Source organism: Vitis riparia, chromosome 11 (genome assembly GCF_004353265.1).
Source record: "Vitis riparia cultivar Riparia Gloire de Montpellier isolate 1030 chromosome 11, EGFV_Vit.rip_1.0, whole genome shotgun sequence".
Classification (NCBI taxonomy): domain Eukaryota; kingdom Viridiplantae; phylum Streptophyta; class Magnoliopsida; order Vitales; family Vitaceae; genus Vitis; species Vitis riparia.
The window spans coordinates 18,155,906-18,176,334 of NC_048441.1; the positions used below are offsets into that span (position 1 = coordinate 18,155,906).

The following is a 20,429-nucleotide window of genomic DNA, read 5'->3' on the forward strand; positions in this document are numbered from 1 at the left end:
ATTCTTTGATTCTTTGTATTTTGTTTTCTCCGTTCAAATATTCTAATTTAACCATCCACTTCAGGGTACAAATTCTGAGTGATACCCGTTTGATACCTGTTAACATTTTTCTTTAGTGACATGAGAATATTCACTTGATTTATCAACATCAACTACTATACATGAGATTGACCCACACCCATTACAACAAAAACACATGGGGGCACATCCGACCGAAGTGCCCCACCCCCACCCAGATCATTGTCTTTTTCCGACCAAGAAGCTGTCCAAAGATTTGAACAATAAGTTTCATAGGTTAAACCTTCACACATCCATCAAGACAAGATTTGGACAATAAATAATAGTTTGTGTATATCAAGTAGTATCAACGGGAATGGACTCCAGTCTAGGCAAATTCTGAAAATAATGGTTACAACAAGAATGGGTTGGAGGAAACCATAAAAATATGACTACAAGGACTATCGAAACATGATATGCTTTCCATAGTTTTCAACTGTTCACAGCACCAACAGCTTGACAAGGCTCTCCTCAAAATACATCCCTCCAAACCAACAAGTCAAAAATGAAAAATAATAAGATTGTAAAATTTAATATTTTCTCTAAGATAACCATAAATAAAGAAAATGATCAAAGGAGAAAACACCCAAACTCTTTTAACATAACAGAAAGACCCAAACCGTCCCCTCATCACAACCCGCTACCCACACCCCATCCCACCCCCTCCCCTCTCCTCTCAAACTGCAACACATGTTGCAGTGACTCCATAGACAAAACTCAGCCAATCTCAAATCTTGCTTCGCTTATCAAACGCTCTACTGCTGCTTACATTCCGGAGGGCGCTCACCCTGTTGCCCATCTCCAACTTGTGCCCTGCCACTCTTCTACAGTTCACAGAACCACAACCACTCAAAATATGCAACTCAAAATTTCAAAATATGTGGGAGAAAAAAATGAAAGGATAACAAGATGAATATATGGTCAAAATATTAATGACCACATCCAGATCATAAAACAAGCCAACAAAGAATGATCAGCATCACCTCTAATCGGAATACAAAAATATGCAATTTATATAATAATACAAAATTTAAACTTTTATACCTTCTTCACGGCTTTGCTATCCTCTTCATCTTCATCATCGTCCTCTTCATCATCCTCTTCTTCATCCTCATCTTCATCATCTTCATCAATGTCTTCATCTTCATCATCTTCCATGTCACCAAACTCATCACCCTGAGCAGCCTCCCCTGTGAACCATGAAACAGCATGGGGGATGATTTTGTCTCGAATGGTTGACCTGCACAAAGCATCATAAGCTTTTAGATGGCATAGACGTGAATTAATGATGGATTGGAAGGCACTTTCAAGAAGGAATCACTCCAACTATCAAAATGGAAAAGAAGAAAACACACAAATACAACAAAAGTGATACAGCATTCAATGAAAAGGCAGGGTGATTTGCTTCTTTGAATAGACAAACAACACAAATGCCATTGAATTGCAAGAATTAATATGCACGCCAAAGACCAGCGCAAAGCATTACTTCAGAAAATCATTTTGGAGAAACATAACATTTCCCATACCACAAATAACAGAAAATTTGATAAAACAATATGTTAGTGCAAAGGTATAAAAAACACTAGAGGGAACATGATCACCAATATTGAGATCAAAGATAATATTCCTTGGAAAGAAAAAAATCGTAAGTAACTTATAACTTACCCAATGTCATAATCTTGTTCCATCTGATTCTGAAGCTCTTCAGCCTGTTCAAAACATGTAAAATGAAATAAATACAGAATAAATAATCAGTTAGCATTTAATCATTTATCGGAATGCACTGTCACTGTTCTTACAGTGTCTTCATCAATATCTTCATCATCCTCAGGAACTTGTGGTGGACTAAAGAAATTGAAAAAACTTTCACAACTTTCTGTTTTTGTGATTGGCTTGGCATTTTTAGAGCCCTTCCTAGGCTTCTTCTTCAGGAGCTTTTGAGTCAAGCATTTTCCCGGGAACCATTCAATCTCCGTCCTACAAAGTACCAACTAAATATTAGTTACAGTGAAAAAGTTGACAACAGCTATATAAAGACATTCCCAATAATTACAAAACAGGAAGCTTGAAAATAAAGTCAGCAGGCTAGTGAAGCAGTAAGTGACGTTACCCAATTGCTTTCTCAAGAATAGGTTCATCTTCGTCGATCATGTGATAAGTTTTTGTCAGAACAGAATTCTTGAAATAAGGATTGGTGTCAAAGAAAAACTCAAGCTTAAAACCCTTGGGGTTATCAATCCGACACCACTTGATATCCTTGATATATTTGAGAGCTCCTTCATCACGCTCAGAAATCTATATTTCATAAAATAAATGAATATATAAAGTAACCATAATTTTGACTTGCAATTCATATAGAAGCACTGAAAAGATTCAAACAGCATACTAAACTAACCTCCTCAGCTAGCACTTCATTAGTCTTCATTGCAGTAAGCCAAAAGTCAGGCACTCCTTTCTCTGCACAAATATGCAATAAAAGATTAAGCTACGCAAAACTTCCCTAGGGAGAAGAAAAAGGTACAGGATTGATAGGCATTGGTACCTTCAGCTTTATCCTCTTGGTCCATTGTCACTTCATTCGTAACTCCATCCACTTCAACAACACCATTCACAATGTCATATCTCTGCAAGTGTTGCAGAAAAATTAGCAAGTGGAGAACACCACAAGAAAGACACCTATAGGTACTCCAAGAGTGGTAAAAAAAAAAAAGAAGAAAAAAAAGCCTGGTAATGGATGTCTAAAAGCAGGGCGGCAAAAGCACCTAATATAGCACATTTGGTACAGGCATTTGCCTTATGCACCTAGCGTAATGCCCTAGTTGATGGACAAGAAACATTAGTAACACGCCACACCAACAAGAAATACAATACGTAACAAGGGCTAATAAGGGAGCCAATGTTAAACACAGATCCACCCCATGTGAGAGGAAGCACTTCCACATGTTTCACCTTTTACCCATACCCCGCATCCTTAATGGGTGGACTTCATGTAGAGAATGGATGAATAAGATACCTTGGAGTAAAGAGGTTGATATAGCTTTTGATATTTAGCTTCTAGTGCTGCTCTCTCCTCAAAAAATTTTGCCTCCAATTCATCATGTTGACCCTGTGAATAAAGAAACATGGTTAGAAATTTGGACAATTTGAAATATTATATCATTCTCTCTTTGTCTTTTCATGAAGGAAAAAACAACACAGTTAAGGAATAAACAAAGGGCATCATAAATGTGCAACAGAAACTTGCAGAACCTTGAGGTTATAGTAATTTACTACTCACAATAACAATGCAGAAAATGCATGCACAAACCCCGAGATAGGTTACAAAAATTAAAGCACAACACTCAGCATCAAAGCCTTCTGGGAAGGAAGAATCTAAAATTCCAGAGATAAACTATCATATTAAATGGTCAAGATATCAATTAAGGGCCCCCAAAAATAATCACATTCTAGATATTAATTTTGATTTCACTTTTGCTCTTGAAGTCTAGAACAAAGTTAAAACAAAGTCAATAAATATCCAAACTTCATCAACAGATACCATGAAATTTCTGATTAATGAACACCACCAGATAATAGAAAAAAATAATAATAATAAATCCAAGTACCAACACAACAAAATTTGAAAATAAATAAGAATATAAAACTTGGGAAAGGACATGCCTGGATCTCCCTGAGAGTCTCCACACGCTTCCTAACTTTCGGCGTCAGATTCTCAAGAACATCAGAGTGCTGCCCAGCCAGATTTTGAAGCTTATTCTGCACAACACGAAACATTATCAGCCAATTAAAAATCAGCATAATTTTAACCTCCGTTTGGTTTCCGAGAAAATAACAGCTAAATAAAAGAAAATAAAAATCAGAACCACAGATTTTCAGGACCTGACAAAACAAAAACCCCTCCCCCACTTTTTCTAAAGCAACCACTCGCTTCAGTTAAAGTGAGTTTTCCGGTTCCAAAAAAACAAAATAGCACAAAACACAATATTCAATATTTTCTTTCATCTACTCAGGGATCAAATGGAGAACCGCAAGTTACCGACCTTGAGCGCGTTGACGAGGTCAGCTCGATCCTCGGCGTTGAGAGCTAGAAAAACAGATCAAATCAAAATATTAAGAACTGGGATTTATAGATACAACAGAAGGTTAAAAAAAATAAGAAGGATAAAAACCAGAAAGATGATAGGTTTTAGGGTTTGCTGAAATTGTTACCGGCGACAGCACCGGGTAGAGAGGAGCCGAGATCGGCCATGTTGAAGTTCTCCTTGCTGTTGCTCATGGAGACTTTACAGAGATTGGGAGGAAGAAAGCCTAAAAACCAAAACCCTAGAAGAGAGCCTTGTTGTGGCCGGTAGGAAAGCTGATTTGGGAGGAGAGTTAGGGTTTGGAGACTCCCTTCAAATCTTCTCCCTCTCTTTATAAACCTCACACCTTTCGCTTATTTATTGTGGCTGTGCCACTGTAAGACCGCGTTTGGCACTTTCCCCTATTTCTAACATTCTTATTTTACTCTTACTTTTCCTTTTTTAAATGGCTTTTTTTTTTTTTTAATCTTAATTTCTTAAACAAGAATGGGTCGGAAATTTTCCCATTGGGATTTCAGATTTTAAATAAAAGTTAAATAAAAATTATAATTTAAGTCGAACTCATCTATTAGATATCCAATCCATTCAACTCCAACCCATGACGTAATGCACAATCAATTTTCCACCATAAATATTTTTTAAATAGTTTCCTAATAAATAAAATAATTATTTTAAAAATCATAAGATATAAACAAACTATATAATAAAAACAAAACATGTTTAAAGATCATTAGTTATTAATTAAACATTAACAATAGTCTATAAATTTGATTCCAACATTCATAAATGTTTTAGTAATTAGACAAAAATAATAAATGTACCAGTTTAATATAATTAAAAAATATTCTATTTTTGTTTTTAATAATATAAATTGTAATAACCTTTACATAAAATACGGTAACTCCCCCTCATATTTTGTTAAAAATAAGAGAATGGTTGACCATATGGTTTAAAATTAATTTTCTATTTTTAAAACAAAAAATTAATTTTATTTGATCATTGTTGTCTGAAAATAATTTTAAAATTCAAAGTGAAATAGAGAATAATTTAAAAATAAATAAATAAATAAAATTTTCTTGAGGTTTTAAAAAAAATAAAAATGGATGATGATATTTTTTAAAACTATTAAAACACTCTTTTTAAAAACAAGTTTCAGAAACACGTGGCCGAACAAGCTCTAAATTTTTTAATACCAATTGTTTTAAAAATTTGTAAAAGTTATTATCTGGTTAATGTAAATTTTAAAATGTTTTTATATTTTATATAATAATTGCTATCATTTTTTATTTTTAAATATAGAAAGAAAAAAAAAGTTCTGCTTCAATGGCATACCGCATGCCCTTTGAATAAAGGTTTTTTCTTAATCATGGCGCGATAGATCACAACATGTAAGATAGAAAGTACACCTTTTTTTCAAGTTTCAATTATTATGTCGAGGAACTATAGTCAAGCAACTGTGTTTCCCGCCATCCACCTTCAAATTTTCTAGAAGCATTCTGCCTTAAAACTCATAGGAGTACACACATGACACATCACATGTTGCGGAGGGCAGGTTTAAAGAAACTGCGTTAAAAACCAGTTCATCTCTGCTAGGATCATTCCTAAGAAAAAAGAATCTTAGAAGAAGCTGCAGCCACGAAAAGTTTCATGGGGTGGAAGGGCTGTCTTCGTTGCCATCTTCATCATCTCTTGGCTGTTCAACATCGGTTGGCTTGTTTGGGGTCAGGATGCGCCCAGTTAGAGGATCAACAGGACGGGTGTCACGATGGCCGCCTTTGCGTCCCATTGCCACCATTGGGGGTGGGGGTAGTAAACCTGCTCTGAAAAGAATCTGTTGGACGGGATCTGAAGGCTGAGCACCAACTGATAGCCAATATCTGCAGAGGAGATGAACAGAATTTGTAGGAGAGGATTAGGATGCCGAAATCTTATGCCCATTTAATTAAAACAGATATTAATGGGGCTTGCACCCGTTTTCTCAAGACACCTTCCATTTTTCTTGATGTATATATTACAATTATTTACCTATCAAAAACATATTTCGTGGTTATTTAGCAATTCAATGCAATTAGTAAGGTTCATTCCCATTAAAATGTAATAAAAAGATAAAATAAATATCACATGAATAACTAACCATGCAAGGACATACAAAATAGCATTTCAGATCTCTCAGAAAATCGTGTTGATCACTACTTAGGCAACTGTTAACCATGCAGTGTCAGAGCAGATTCCTTAATCTTGCTCTCCAAATCAGAGAATCCTCACACCCTTTTCGAAACTATTCTTGAAACAAGTTTTCATTTTTAGAATTAAAAAAAAAAATCTAACTTTATAAACAGAATTGGCAAATTTATAATTGAAAACTATTTTTTGAGAATTTGTCTTAAAATCAGTGTTTTTCAGAACAAATTTGAGGTGTTTTTAAGTTTTTAATTGTAAAATATTATGAGAAACAGTTGAAAATACGAAGAATACCATGGGAACTTTTACATTGAATATAAGTGCACAGATCTCACATAGAATTAGTTGAAAAGGCTGTTTTCCATATTTGAGCTTTTAAATAGAATTTTATTTCTGAAAATAATTGACAACTGTTTTTTAGAACTATTTCTGAAAACTGTTTTGCAATAACTGTTTTCAAAAGGGTTGCCTAACAAACACCTCATTTCCTAACTGGCCAACAAGGAATAGTGGTAGACACTCTATGACCAGGCTAAGAAAGCAACAATATTCTCAGCTGCCACCCAGAATTTATTGCAATTCAATCCCAATCAATCTTATATCTCAGTTTATCTCTCCCCTCATTGATGGATCAAGTATGGTTGGGAAAACTGTCTTCCCATTGGTTGTTCCCACCTTTGATGGATTCTCCGTGTCTAATTTTATACATGTATCTCCCTGTGTGTTATATGAGATGATGGGCAAGTGAAAACAGCATCCACCCAAATTTTAATTACTTAATGTTAGATGGTCCAGAACTACAATGTGCTAAACCCTATAAAAAAGCAAGTCTACCCAAATTTTTGTTGCAGAAGGTTAGGTGGTGGAACTACAATGTGCCAAACCCTATACAAAAGCAAGTCTAAAGAGCACGCAAACCCAAAAAAAAAAAAAAAAAACTGAGCTATTTGATATATTATCAGTTAAAATATGGAAATTATCCAAAGACATTATATTTGTTCATGAAGGTCATCAATTGGAATCTGAAGGGCTTAGGCTGTAACCAGCGCTTCAAACCATCATGTGTTTGATTTTGTCTCTGTTTGGGAATTTGGTACCTCGATAAAGCCTTGATCCTGACTAGTCAGAGTTGGCTATTAGGACAATTTGGTGTGCTGATCACCAGAAATGATCCTCTCTCTGTCTATGGAACCTCAAGGTAGCATCATTGTTTGCGGGACTCTAAAACAGTACACTGAATTGATGAGTCCTCAGGCTCAAACTGCATAGAATACCATAGGTGCTTAGATTATCCTATCTCATGCCACTTTATTGTCTTGGGAGGGGTTCTGGGAGAAACTCTACTTAGGCAAACAAATTGATTGGCCTGGTTGATGTGTGAGAGTTGATACTAAAGTCACCACATTCTCCCATGACAAGGGAAGTGCTAGTAGGGTCAGTAAAATGCTCCATCACCTCATTTAACATTCTTCCTAAAAATTCAATTTTTTCTTGGTCCAAAAAGAACCAATCCCCACTACTTGAGGTCAGCTATGTGAATCCTTTTCAGCATTTCAGCCCCATCCACAGCAATGTCCTCCATTCAATCCTTGGCAATCACTCCCTCATCAAGTTATTTAAAGCCCCAAACCCCCATCGTCCAACCTTGAGAAAAGAGCATAGGGGGACCAACCTTGGCCAACTCATTCTAATGATGTAAGAACTCACTCATACAAATCATTTCCACTTTGCATAGCACTCAATGGTGAAGAAAGAACTTCCTAATATAATATTGACATTTTCATAGGAAATAAAAAGACATAAAACATAAATAACAATTATGTGTTATCACTGCTACTTTTTCTTCCTTAATCGGCTGTTGGTTTGCTCTACACTTTGCCCCCTGCCTATGAGGCAGAAGAAAAGGCCACTGCCACCTCTCATATTTTGTCGATGAAGAGGCAAGCAATCAGATAATATACTTCTTCAACCAAAAAAATGAAACCTTAAATTTACAAACAGGTGAACAATGGATAAATTCATCAGCTTATCCAGTTATGCTAGCAAGAGTTTTAGAACCTTTAGAGTGCAACCAACACTTAGAATCCAACTATTCACCAATCAAAACACTGTCCCAATAACCTTTAGAGTGCAACCAACACTTTGAATCCAACACTTAATTCTTAATTTATGGAAGTATTGACTGAATTTAAGAGTGAAATAACCATAGAATATCAATGAAATACTTACTTCACTCTATCAAAATTGAGACCCATCCGTTTACCGCCATCTTGACCTGCATCAAATTATGGATATTAAAACAATCAACAACTTAAAAATCATCAATCCTGTTGATTAGCAAGCAGAGAAATTGGACCAAATTCTTAAGGCTTATCTTTCACGTTATATCTGGTTCTCAAAAATTGGAAAATGAATTCAACAAAACTGAAACACTGTATTAGCACAAGCTGAGCGGAATTTTCAGTTTACTAAAATCCTAAATGGATAAATAAGTAAATAAACACAATCAGATTCAACTTTTTTTTTTTTCTCTTTCCTACATTTACTCAGCAACCATGGCAAGAAAACATGAATATTGTGGCAAAATCGGAGTCTTTTGGATGAGAAAACCCAAAATGACGCACAGTTCCTCACAAAAATCAACAGTAAAGTCTCCATTTGTTTCTCTTAATTTCAGATACATGATAAACTTCGCTGAAGCATTTAAAAAAAATAATAAAATAAAATTCTCTGTACGGCAATTTTTTTCCGGGGAACCAATTTCCATGGAAACAAAAGGAATAAAAGAAATGGGATCACCAATTCAAATGTGCCCATATAGAGAGAAAGAGAACCTGGAAGTGGATTGTAGTAACCCAAAACTTCGAGGTGCTTGCCATCTCTGGGAGATCTGCTGTCTGCAGCCATAACTCTGTAAAATGGTCTGTTTTTGCATCCAAATCTCGATAATCGGATCCTCACTACCATTTTCTCGGCCAAAGAAATCGAATTTCAGAAATCAGATTCAAAATCTGCTTCCACTGCCAGATAGGGTTTAGGGTTTTCTTTCTTCGTGAACCTCCTCTTTCGGCCCTCTGCTATTCAATGACGTGTTCCGGTTCGGTACTCAAACCACCAGACCGGTCTAGCCCGCTTTGCACCTCCTCAAAGTGACGTCGTTTTACTAAGCATGAATGTGCTAACTGTCACGTTTTAGTATTCATTTTAAAAGGTTAATTTCTCAATTAATATCCCCAAAAAAATATATATATATTTACAAAATTTATCTAGTTTTGTTAGGTTTGTTTAAAAATTTAAAAATAAATAAATTTTATTATCTAAAATTAAATTTTATATATGAAATATATTCATAATAGTGCTGATTAATAAAATTTGAATTAATGATATATTAACCTTAAATTAAGGGGTTAGAATGAAATTAATGTTTATTTTAAATTGTTTTATGGTTTATTTGGTCTACCCAATGGTTTGAGGAAAAAAACACAAAGAGAAATGATGATTTTTACTTAAAAATGTGAAAATAAATAAATAAATAAAATTAATTAAAATTTTATTTTAAAAATAATTAATATTGATATAAAAAATAAGAAAGCTAATCTAAAAAATCATTGGGGTATGTACCAAAACACTATCCACAGTTACCATGATTTACAAAGAAAATTACCAAAGTTTCTTTAAAAAGAAAAAAAAATGAAGTTTTCCTTTGTTTTTTCATTTTATTTTCTCTCTTTTGAAAATTAAAATTTCTATATATATAAAAAAATGTATATAGAATTTGAATGAAATAATTCCTTATATTTGAAAGATTCGTGTGTATCTATAGATATGTAATAGTTTTTTTTTTTTTTCGAGGTGGGTTTTAGAATGTTAAAACATTTTTTCTTCTAAAATTGTTATTCTTTCAACGACTTATTTCTTATTTCATGCTCCACGTTTTTTGGTTATTTGATTAAAATTGATGAAATAACCCCAAATTTGTAATCTAACCCTTAATTGAATTATAGCCTTTTTTTATTAAAAAAATATCTTTATTTTTTTATAAAATAATATTTTCTTTTAATATATATGTATGTATATAATTAAAATATTAAATGAAATTTATATAAAAAAATGTGTTACTTTTTAAGTTAAAACATGAGAAGGAATAAGTTTACAAATTTAAAAATTATTTCGTATTTTTTAACCAATTATTTTTATGTTTTTATAAATTAATGACATTAGTTGTACTCGGACGTGAACACATAGTCATCAAATTTGATACTTGTTGTGACTAATGTTTGGAGTACCTTGTAATATAGTCCTCTTCACAATGTTGCATTTGTTTATGAATTTTGTTGTGGAGGTCGTCAAACTTGGTCATTATGGTATTTTTTAATTAATGAAAATGTAGTTGTTAGTTATCTAAATAAATCTTTAATCCATTTCGAGGTAATCTCGATATTTTGATTATCCTAAAAACACTCATAAATAATATTACTGCTAAAAATATTTCAAGTAGAAACATTATAAAACATATTATTAGTATGTCAAATGAGTATAAATTAAAATTCTAAAATAAACCATAAGATGAGGTCATTGAAATGCTTAGTCATCATCCTTTCTATTAAATCTAATTATACAAATACAGAAAATGATTAAAAATAAATCATTACACATAAAAATAATTTTAAAACATATTTTTAAATATAAGAAAATAGACTTTTACTCTACAAAAATATTGGAGAAAATTATTCTAAAAAATTGTTTCAAAAAATACTTATCCAATAGAGCCTAATAGACAAGTGGTGTTTTTTTTTCCTTGACCAATACTTCCAAGGGAAGATGAAGTAATTTTACCCAAAAATTTATTTATTTGCTTCGGTAAGGTTATAGCTGCGCCGCTAAGCCGCGGCGCGGTGTAGTGAAAAGCGCTCACAAAATCAAAATCTCGCTAAACCCTTCCTTCCGCTGATAAAACCCTGTAGAATTCTCGAGTCTCAGCTGTTGCCATCAATGGAGGGATCGACTTCTGAAACCCCAAAACCCTCGGCGGCATTTCAGTTCAATCCTCACCGCAAATCCCATCTCAGGAGTCACACTTACTCCACCCTCCTTCGCATACTATCTCATTGCCACCAACATTCTCACTGCTCTCATGATGATCCTGTTCCAGGTAAAGCTTTTAAGTCATTCGGTTTTTGTTTATTTGAATTTTTATCATTGTTTTGGGTTGCTATATTATTAATTGTGTCAAGTTTTGATTCACGGACTCGTTTGGTTGCCGAGAAATTCAAGGGAAAAGGAAAGACATTAAAAATTTACATTACATGGTAAGGAAAACTAAACCCTAGAATTAGATTTCACCCAATTCAAATTTCTGGCTTAATTGAGTTGAGAATTTCACTGTGGATGCAAACCCCCTGAAAGTAACCGGTTTTTATTTTCTTTATTTTTGGTTGCCTTTTTTTGTTCCAGCAAAAGGACGTTAAGAATTCAGTCTGGTAGAAGCTTTGGTTTAAATATTTGATTATTTTTTCTTTTCCGCGTTCTGTTTTTATTTTTATTTTTTTCTCTCTTTCCCATGTAGACCATGATAGCAGTGGTTTAGGGCGGGTGACTGAAAATGAAGTGGGTAATGAATTGGTTGTTTCTGATACTGTGGAGCCAGAAGATATGCCCATTCAGAAAGACCCAATAGTTCATGAAAGTCCACAGGGTATGCCTATTCAGAAGGACACAATAACTGATGAGAGTGCTGAAGTGATTGGTTTCCAGGAAGTGGGATTGAGTAACGTGCAAGTGGTTATGGATGAGTTGGAGCAGATAATGAGAGGAAAAGAAAACAAGGACGTAGTTGTTGGTAAAAGTAATAGCTCATCGATTTTGTCATTTGACAAGGATCAAAACAACACTTCAAGAGAGTTGGAGCATTTAATGGAGAAAAAGAAGACAAGGGAGATGTTGTTGGTAAAAGTATTAACTTGTTGACTTTGGCATTGAACAAAAACCAAAGTGCTGATCATGTTGATGCATGTATAAATAATCATGAAGATCGTTTCAATCTTCAACATGTTATCATGGAGGAAGATGAGGATGGGGAACAGGTAAAAGCAAGCGATGAACAGAATAATGTTGTGAATTTAGAAGGTCTCAACTTGTCCATAGATGATAATATAAATGGTGAAGATTCAAAGGCAGATATAAATAACAACAAAAAAAGTTCTCCTTTTAAGGGGATTGCACTGGAAGATCCAGGGCTCAAAGTGCAGCAAAAAGAGATGGAGCTCGAGAAATCAGTTTCTCCCAGAACAGCGAGTTCTCCATTTTATGTGACTGTAGATGGAGATATTGAAGAAGGAGAAATTTCTGGAGATTTCATGGGTGATGACCTATCAATAGAGGATGATGTAGCATCAGAGATGAAGAAGGGTGAGGAGGAGAGTATTTCTGAAAATATCATTAATAAAGAAGAGTTCACTTGTAATGAACAAAAAAGAGTAAATGATAAAGATTCTGAATCCACTTCTAAAATTGTAAGCTCAGTAGATAAAGGGGATCATGGAGTGGAAGTTACAGAAAGTAATAGAAACCAGATGAGGTGTAAATCTCAAATGGGTCAAGGTGGAAGAACTATAAATGGTGCAAAAAAAACAGATGGTTCTGACTGTATGAGAGAAGCTGAAACAACTAAAATGAAAGGTAGCAGAGCAAAGGTGGACTTTGACAATCCAGCGAATTTTCTAGATGATTTAGTATTCCATGGAGAAAGCTTAGCTGATAATGCAGCTGAAAATCTTTCAATTACATCTGTCAAAGAGGTACAATCTCATTTTGCAAGTTATTTTTTTATTCCTCTCAAGTTACTGAGTTTTATGTTACTGAACAGTATTTTTAACTCTTAAAGCTGTTATGGTTGGTTCAGATGCTGCTTTCATGAACTTATCAATATCCCACCTGCATGTTATGCAGAGGACATTTATTATATCATGATATCTCATTCTTTTTCTTTTTTTAATGAAATTTATAAAGAATGGATGGGTTCATTTCCTTGACCTGAGGTCCTGAGTATTTGAAATATGGTGCATCAGGAACTTGGAAACTCTGTCTCATGATTACATGAAGTCATATGCAAAGGCATTGCCTTCAAACTTTAAAAAACATTGTAAGACCCTGGTGGTGTAGTGAAGAAATACTTTTTGGGAGTAATTAAAATAACTGCGAAGTTTTCTTTCTTGTTGTTGGAAATGACATATTCAAATTATTTTCATAATGTCCTTTTTCTATAAAAAAAAAATACCAGCAGATTTCTCTTCAACCTCTTTTTTCCCCCCTCTTTTTAAATGCACATCCTTCTTTTGTTTGCTGATTTTTGGTCAACATGCATGATTCAGCTAGTGTGGTTTAATGTTGGTCATCTGTGGCAGGGTGCTAGGGTTACTAAAAAAAGAAAGCGGGTGCTTTCGAAAGAAAAGAGAGTGAAGAAAAAGGTATTGTAGTTATCCTTCTGTAAGAAGAAAGATCTCTTCGTATCTGCTTTTGAAGTATTTAACTATTCTTTTTTTTTTCTTCTCCTCCATTTTATTCCACAGCAAAAGGAAAGAAAGAAACGAGCAGAAAAAAACAAAGAGCTTGGTGTTAAAAGATTGAGACTGCTTCCAGTATCAAAGCCAAAAACTGTAACATATTGCCGTCATTATCTCAAAGGAAGATGTCATGAGGTTGTACAATAATATCCTACTCTAATTTCATTTTTGTTTTATGTTTGGATGGAAGTTTCAATTGCTTAGATGTTTCAAATTTGCTGGTCCATGCAGCAATGGTGCATTCATTTGTTTATATCGAGATTTACTTATAGACTTTTATCTTCATTGGTTGCCTTTTGATTACAGTTGTCTGTGTTAATTGTAGTTGGTCTGCCCATACTGAAATTTTTTATTTTGATTTCCATTGATCAAGTGGCACTAGTTGGCAGGTCAATGTCGTAGTGTTATAATATGATGAAGTGCACTTGTTGAATTTCATTGTGCTAGAATCCTGAGTCTTTTTCAGTCCTTGACTGTTGCTCCATCCCCATATCATAGTTTTGTGAGATAACTCATCAGCCTTCACATTCCCTGGTTTTTCTTCAGTCATGTTCTTTTCCCTTTTCAGAAATAAATGTCCTCAACTCCTGCCTCATTGTTAGCATGCAAACAGAAACAATTTGGCCTATGTGCTTGATCCTTTGTAAAGGCTGCATCTTTGATGGGACAACATAAGGTTTATTAGGAAGGTGCCTTCACTAATATCCACATAGAAACTGGTGTTTATCTTTAATTTTCATTTTTGGAATATGATTTAGAATATTTACTTAACAATCCAAAGCTACAAGGGACATGCAGCATATACCAATTCACAAAGGGTGGATAAGACTATGAGACTGTAACAGAGTTCCAAACTCTGTTGAAATTCAACAAAGAGATCACTAAAGCACTAGGATATAAGAACAACAAAAAAGGGTGAAGAGAAAACTGCCCCACATGATGCAACCGTTACACTCCATGACCTTACATCTCAGCAAGAAATGATTTCATAGAAGAGTATAGAATGGTTGAAAAGATGCCAAAAGTAGATGACATATGGTGGGCATCCATGTGTGAGTATGGAATTACACATGCAATTATTTTTTTTGATAGGTGGAATTACACATGCAATTATGCGTGATACTGAAAGATAAAATCACAATAATTAACTGTGAACTTGGAAAGAAGAGAGCTACATGAATCCCGAAGTTATTTTAACTGAAAAAAGAAATAATTTGATCCAATTAAGGGAGCAGTCAAGCTAAATTTGGAATTAAGGCGTGGTTGAGAGTTGAGCTCAGTTGATGTTGGGATGGCAATTGTCTATTAGATGCATTGGGTCAAATTAATTTTTTTTTTCTTCTATTTATTGCTAAAGAAACAGCAATCAAACATAGGTTCTGGTAGTTCACATGGTTATTAGTGTTCAATTTTTATTTTTATTTTTTCTTACAAAAGTTAATAGTTTCATTTTATATGCCAAATTCTTAAGTGTGCAAATTGATATCCTTTCTTGTTACCATGGTTTCATGTGATGCTTCAAATTCTTTGCAAGTGACCATTTGATTCCTTTTTTGTTTTCATCTCTCTTCTAAATCCAATATTTTCATGTTCTTTTCCACTAAAATTGCTCTGTTGTCCTCGACATTCCCTGTGTTTGTTCACTTTGTCCTTCCTGAGAAATATGGACTTCGCTCATATTCTGTCTTTATCAATGAGAGTTAGAGGGATGCTTAGAAGATTTAAAATTGGTCATAGAACCCTTACATGCCTTGGCATGTGAGCGTCTCTGTTGATATCTTTAGTTCAAAATAGATTTGCAACATTTGTATTCCAGACCATAGGTATACTACTTGGCTGTTGACACCTTTCCTGCCAAACATATCTTTTAATGGAGTTCTTGGGAGAAATAATGTTATTTTTCTTTGATATTTAATAATTCTCTTTCCTTCGATTTTAATTCCTTACAAAGCTAATTGTTGCTATATTTCCGTTTTGTTTCACAGGGTGATCACTGTAGATTTTCACATGATACCATACCGTTGACGAAATCCTCGGTAATTTCACTTATAACTTATACTCTTTTTGAGATGCTAATAGCTCTATTCAAGTGTAATTAATTGTGTCATAAATGTGGTTGCTCATTAATATTGGCCAAGCTTTAGTTATCTGCATTTTTTCTGATAAATTCTCCATCTTTTTGCTGCTATTGTCTATTCTTAAGAGGCTATGTTCTTAGCAAGGAATATGATCTATATGTTTGAAAACTTCCTTTTCATCCTCTTCTACTTAATGACATGTTGCAGTTTTTGTCGGGCCACCTGATCCAATCTGCCATTTAATTCCCTTCTGAGTTTCTTCTAGGAGTCCCATCTTTATTGCAACTTAATCTACCTCAGTCGTGCCTCTGATATGGTTCAAATTTGTGTTTCTCCTCTTTGGGTTTATTTTCCCTGGAAGTGCTTCCTTCAGTTTTAGTTGATCAATAATCCAACTTCTTCAAATCCAGGTGTTTGAATATTAATGTTAAGAAGCCCTATACCGAACAAAGTATTAATGCAAGACATAAACATCATCATGGAACCATAGAACAAGTTCCTAAAGTGGATTGGTTACAATGAACATTTGCACAATTTTTAAGATCCAAGACAATTGTAATACTTGCTAAAAGGAAGTGCTATATGGTTGGTTTCTCTCGACTGCAAATATTATATACCTGGTTTCTTAAAGACTTCAGATGAAATCACTTATTTAGGTTATGCTGAATTACAAACCGTGTTAGAGATTTGGAAACCAGATTGTGTGGATCTTTTGGGCTTCAAGTCCAAATTTTTTTATGCGATATGTTGTGTGTTTGACATTGTGTTTCCCAGATCCATGAAACTTTGAGAAAGTTTAAAATTGGTGGTAGAAGCAGCAAAATTTCTTGTTTAATTTCATGCTTATTCTATTCTGGAACAAATGTTTTCTCTTATATTTTACCATGCACCATGGGGCACCGTCCTTCATCACACAATTCAAGTACAACACGAATGATGCTTATCATTCTTCTTGAATTATTGAGGACTTACTCCCTCTCTCTCATGCCATTTTGGTGTTACAGCCTTGCTGTCATTTTGCACGTGGTACCTGCATGAAAGGGGATGACTGTCCATTTGATCATCAGCTGTCCAACTATCCCTGTAATAATTATGTCTCAAAAGGTTTTTGCAGCAGAGGTGATGATTGTTTGTTTTCACACAAGGTATCTCCAAATTATTATGAAGTGTTGCTTATTCTAAGAAACTACTAATGTTTTATGGCTTTTTTCCCATTAAAATGGTTCTATATTACAATAGATTACATCTAATTAATTATTTTCACCTCAGATGCCACTCAAGGAAAGTTCCCCAACTGCTGTTAATGTTTGCAAACCTGTGTCAGAGCCTCCATCTCTGCCCGGTAAGTCATATTCTAAGAAGCTGGACATGAATGGTACCTCTCATCAGAATGGCAATTCTTTATCCCACTCTGTTGGAATTTTCCCTCAAAGTAATATGGAAAAGAAAGTGGCAGAGACTGTGCTGAAACCACCTGAGCAGGCATCCAGGGGAATAAACTCTCTCTCCTTTGGGAAATCACCAATGGACTATTCTGGTAAGCTGAAACAAATTGGTTCATCTCCTAAGATGGATGAAGGTGTCGAAGTTGACAAACAGAAAAATCAAGGTGAAGTTCAAAACATGAATGAAAAGGCAAAGAGAACTCCAGTTACAGTGCCCCCACGGGGAATAAACTTTCTCTCATTTGGCAAAGCTCCATTGAATGATTCCAGTGTTAAGGAACTAGCTGGCTCACCCTCAAATAGGGAGGATGGTAACAAAATATCGCCATTAGGTGATTCCAACAAGTACAAACAAGTTGGCTCATCATCAGCAAGGGATGGCAACATCAATGTTAGCAGTCAACTTAACCAAAGTGCAACAGAAAGTATTCATAAGTTGAACGAGATGTCAAATGGAAGGCAACCTGCAGCGGCACCTCCAGGAATAAACTTTCTAAGTTTTGGTAAAACTCCATTAGATGATTTGAGTAGTAAGAGGCAGTCTAAATCACCTTCCCAGAGCAACAATGTAATTGAAATACCCATTCAAGAGAGACAAAGGGCATCTAGTGGATTTCAAAACTCAAGTGCAGTTCCATGGGGGCTTCCAGCTTCCCCAATTACTTCAGTTTCAGACCAGTTAGTCCATGGACATAATAAAGACACATCAAGCTCAGCTCAGAAGGCTCTCTTGTCAACGCTAGCATTTGCAGCGAAGTATGAATCTGCCTTGAAGATAGATCGGTCCATTGTTGCCCCCTCTGTCAGCATGGAGGCCAATAAAGAAATTAGGAATGTCAGTAATAGTGAAGGTTCACAAAACAAATCGATGAACGCTTCAACAATTTTGGATTTCTTATTTAGTTCTGGTGGTAAAACCAAGCAATAAAGAGAGATGATGATGATGCAATGGTGCTTTGCCTTATCTCTTGTGCTTGAAAGGCAAAAGAGACAGTCATTTTTTTCCATTCTTTCCCATGGCAACTAGCCAGGTACAGATTGCTTTTGTATTAGAATGATACTTGTTATTTCTAAATGGTAATTTATAACTTCCAATTCTCTATTGACTTGGAGCTGATCTTTTACAGGCAAAAGGTTTTCATAGTATTAGTTTTTGGATACAAGTGACAGTGAGTTAACATTTTTCAAAGCAATAGAGACATTCCTTCTTGTGTTGTTGATTTGGAGTTATTCTCCATATGGCTAGTTTGTCACAGTTGCAGTCACAAGTTATTTTCAAATGCATCTCTGCCATCACAACTGCAGACCAATGCCATGGAAGCATGAACAAGGTTACGGGGAAACAACTGTACAAGGTTCAACTTGCTTCACTACGGTGGATGAGGTGTGTAGGATTATGATTATTGTGCTTGAATATTGTGTATTTATATAGTTGGATATCCTTTATTTTCCTTGAATACAAAATCGTAAAAATGGAACATAGAGCCTGTTTGGGATAGCATTTGCATTCTGCATTCAGCAACAGAAGAAATGGAAGGAAAAATAGAAGCAGAACTGCTGGCTGAATTTTATTTAATTGTCTATTTGGATATCATTTATTTACTGGATGCAGCATTGTGAAAATGGAACTTAAATCAACTTTTCTTAAGCTTATTTTAGAAAAAAATTAAGTCTAATTTAGTACATGAAATCTTCTTCATAGGATCTGACCCTCTGACCATTTAGAAGCCACTATGTTGCAATTTGAGGCTATATATTAGGATTTGTCATGTGGCAAATACATTAGGGTTGCAGGTTTCTTGGTTGTACATCCAAAACACTATTACAAGCTTCAGACAATTAATATTCACCTTTTCCCCTGTGTGTCTTCATAGTTAACATGCTATATGCTAATAATCCAAGCAATCTGGGATCTGGTGACATGTATAAAAAATACCCAAGTAAATGCTGTCCCCCAACCAATGAACCAAAATTTAATTTGACCTGTCCTAGAGTCTGATACTGAATTCATTTATCTTTCCATGCAGTGCTTTCTATGCTTTCACTCTGCAGAAGTTATCTCCGGAAAATCCTCTAGTGGGCTACATGCATCCAAGGTAGAGCCCCCCTTGTTTTGAATGATCGAAGACTTTTAAAACGGGTTCAGAACCCGAAAAGAGCTGGACATACTGAAGCTAGCCCACCATGAGGCCTCTGGCAGAGGAGGAGAGGAGGAGGAGACTCCATGGAATGGTTGGTGGGCGAGGCAAAAGCAGGGCCGGTGAGCTTTGGGAAACAAGTTCCAAGTTTTTGATGTTAATGATGATGAAGAAAGCTTTTGCTGTGAGATGGTTTTATGCTTCCATTAAGCCTAACACCATCTTTTTCAGAGGAGGGGCTGCAGTGCTCCATCCCTTTTCAGGTTTACAGGTGGAAGACTCTTAATGGGAATCAGGCGACCTGATTAAGACCATAGATGCCTTTCTCCGTGATTAATGGAGTGTGTTATGGTGATGGAGACATTGTACTTGTTCATTCTGTGATTCTCCTGGTGCTTAGTATCTTGTAGCATAAGGGGCATGATCATGTATTTTTTCATAAAATTTGAAAATAATAATTATTATTTTTTGGTTTTGAAGAAAATGTTTGACTAAATATGTGGGAAAATTATCTTAATATTTTGGTTTTAGAAAAAAATCACAATCCTAAAAGCTTCCTATTTTTTGTTTTTAAAATTTAGAAGTTAAAACTTTTATGTAACATATAAGAATTTCTAGAGGCTATTATAGAAAAAGTAATAGTTTTAAAATTTTGATGTATTAATTTTTTTTATTATCTTAAATTTAAAATATTTGAAAATGATTTTTAAAAACATGAGTACCTTTTATATGATAGGTTTTAGTATTTTTTTTTTTTTTATAATAGAATTTATTATCACTTTCTATATGGAAAAAGCACATAATTTTTTTAAAATAATATTGGATTCGATTTTGCATGGATTAAGGGTTTGTTTGAGAGTTATTTTTAAGAATAATTTTTTTTTAG

General features: G+C 34.6%; 3 protein-coding genes across 6 annotated transcripts; 1 reads left to right on the plus strand and 2 right to left on the minus strand.

The window, feature by feature from the left end:
* Positions 1-325: 325 nt before the first annotated feature.
* Positions 326-4,470, minus strand: LOC117925526 (nucleosome assembly protein 1;4-like). Its single transcript, XM_034844548.1, has 11 exons — positions 4,267-4,470; positions 4,098-4,141; positions 3,718-3,813; positions 3,071-3,163; positions 2,600-2,681; positions 2,453-2,514; positions 2,168-2,352; positions 1,857-2,034; positions 1,723-1,766; positions 1,102-1,297; positions 326-881 (listed from the first exon to the last, which is right to left on the minus strand). The coding sequence occupies exons 1-11, from the start codon at positions 4,331-4,333 to the stop codon at positions 813-815; spliced, it is 1,116 nt and encodes a 371-aa protein (XP_034700439.1). The 5' UTR covers positions 4,334-4,470; the 3' UTR covers positions 326-812.
* A 1,010-nt stretch (positions 4,471-5,480) lies between these two features.
* On the minus strand, positions 5,481-9,394 carry LOC117924671 (30S ribosomal protein S16-2, chloroplastic/mitochondrial). The gene is made up of 3 exons (XM_034843372.1): positions 9,155-9,394; positions 8,550-8,595; positions 5,481-6,016 (listed from the first exon to the last, which is right to left on the minus strand). The coding sequence occupies exons 1-3, from the start codon at positions 9,285-9,287 to the stop codon at positions 5,785-5,787; spliced, it is 411 nt and encodes a 136-aa protein (XP_034699263.1). The 5' UTR covers positions 9,288-9,394; the 3' UTR covers positions 5,481-5,784.
* Positions 9,395-11,219: 1,825 nt separating this feature from the next.
* On the plus strand, positions 11,220-20,027 carry LOC117925500 (zinc finger CCCH domain-containing protein 65). Of its 4 annotated transcripts, none has more exons than XM_034844517.1 (10): positions 11,220-11,472; positions 11,555-11,629; positions 11,887-13,117; positions 13,724-13,786; positions 13,889-14,017; positions 15,868-15,918; positions 16,965-17,105; positions 17,230-18,436; positions 18,533-18,789; positions 19,433-20,027. In XM_034844517.1, the coding sequence occupies exons 3-8, from the start codon at positions 12,377-12,379 to the stop codon at positions 18,331-18,333; spliced, it is 2,229 nt and encodes a 742-aa protein (XP_034700408.1). In that variant the 5' UTR covers positions 11,220-11,472; positions 11,555-11,629; positions 11,887-12,376; the 3' UTR covers positions 18,334-18,436; positions 18,533-18,789; positions 19,433-20,027. The 4 variants fall into 4 exon arrangements, with proteins under 4 accessions (XP_034700408.1, XP_034700411.1, XP_034700407.1 ...); XM_034844520.1 differs by lacking the exon at positions 11,555-11,629 and having other exon boundaries at positions 19,433-19,665; positions 19,775-20,027; XM_034844516.1 differs by lacking the exon at positions 11,555-11,629.
* Positions 20,028-20,429: the final 402 nt, after the last annotated feature.

Excerpts from the sequence above, each read along its gene's own strand:
- LOC117924671 (XM_034843372.1), bottom strand. The coding sequence starts at position 9,287 with ATGGTAGTGAGGATCCGATTATCGAGATTTGGATGCAAAAACAGACCA. Across the intron at positions 8,596-9,154 it reads TTACTACAATCCACTTCCAG|GTCAAGATGGCGGTAAACGG; the intron begins GTTCTCTTTCTC and ends AATTTGATGCAG. Across the intron at positions 6,017-8,549 it reads CTCAATTTTGATAGAGTGAA|ATATTGGCTATCAGTTGGTG; the intron begins GTAAGTATTTCA and ends TCTCCTCTGCAG.
- LOC117925500 (XM_034844517.1), top strand. The coding sequence starts at position 12,377 with ATGGAGGAAGATGAGGATGGGGAACAGGTAAAAGCAAGCGATGAACAG. Across the intron at positions 13,787-13,888 it reads AAAAGAGAGTGAAGAAAAAG|CAAAAGGAAAGAAAGAAACG; the intron begins GTATTGTAGTTA and ends TTTATTCCACAG. Across the intron at positions 17,106-17,229 it reads ATTGTTTGTTTTCACACAAG|ATGCCACTCAAGGAAAGTTC; the intron begins GTATCTCCAAAT and ends TTTTCACCTCAG.
- LOC117925526 (XM_034844548.1), bottom strand. The coding sequence starts at position 4,333 with ATGAGCAACAGCAAGGAGAACTTCAACATGGCCGATCTCGGCTCCTCT. Across the intron at positions 3,164-3,717 it reads AGACTCTCAGGGAGATCCAG|GGTCAACATGATGAATTGGA; the intron begins GCATGTCCTTTC and ends CTTTATTCACAG. Across the intron at positions 1,767-1,856 it reads AAGATATTGATGAAGACACT|GCTGAAGAGCTTCAGAATCA; the intron begins GTAAGAACAGTG and ends TGTTTTGAACAG.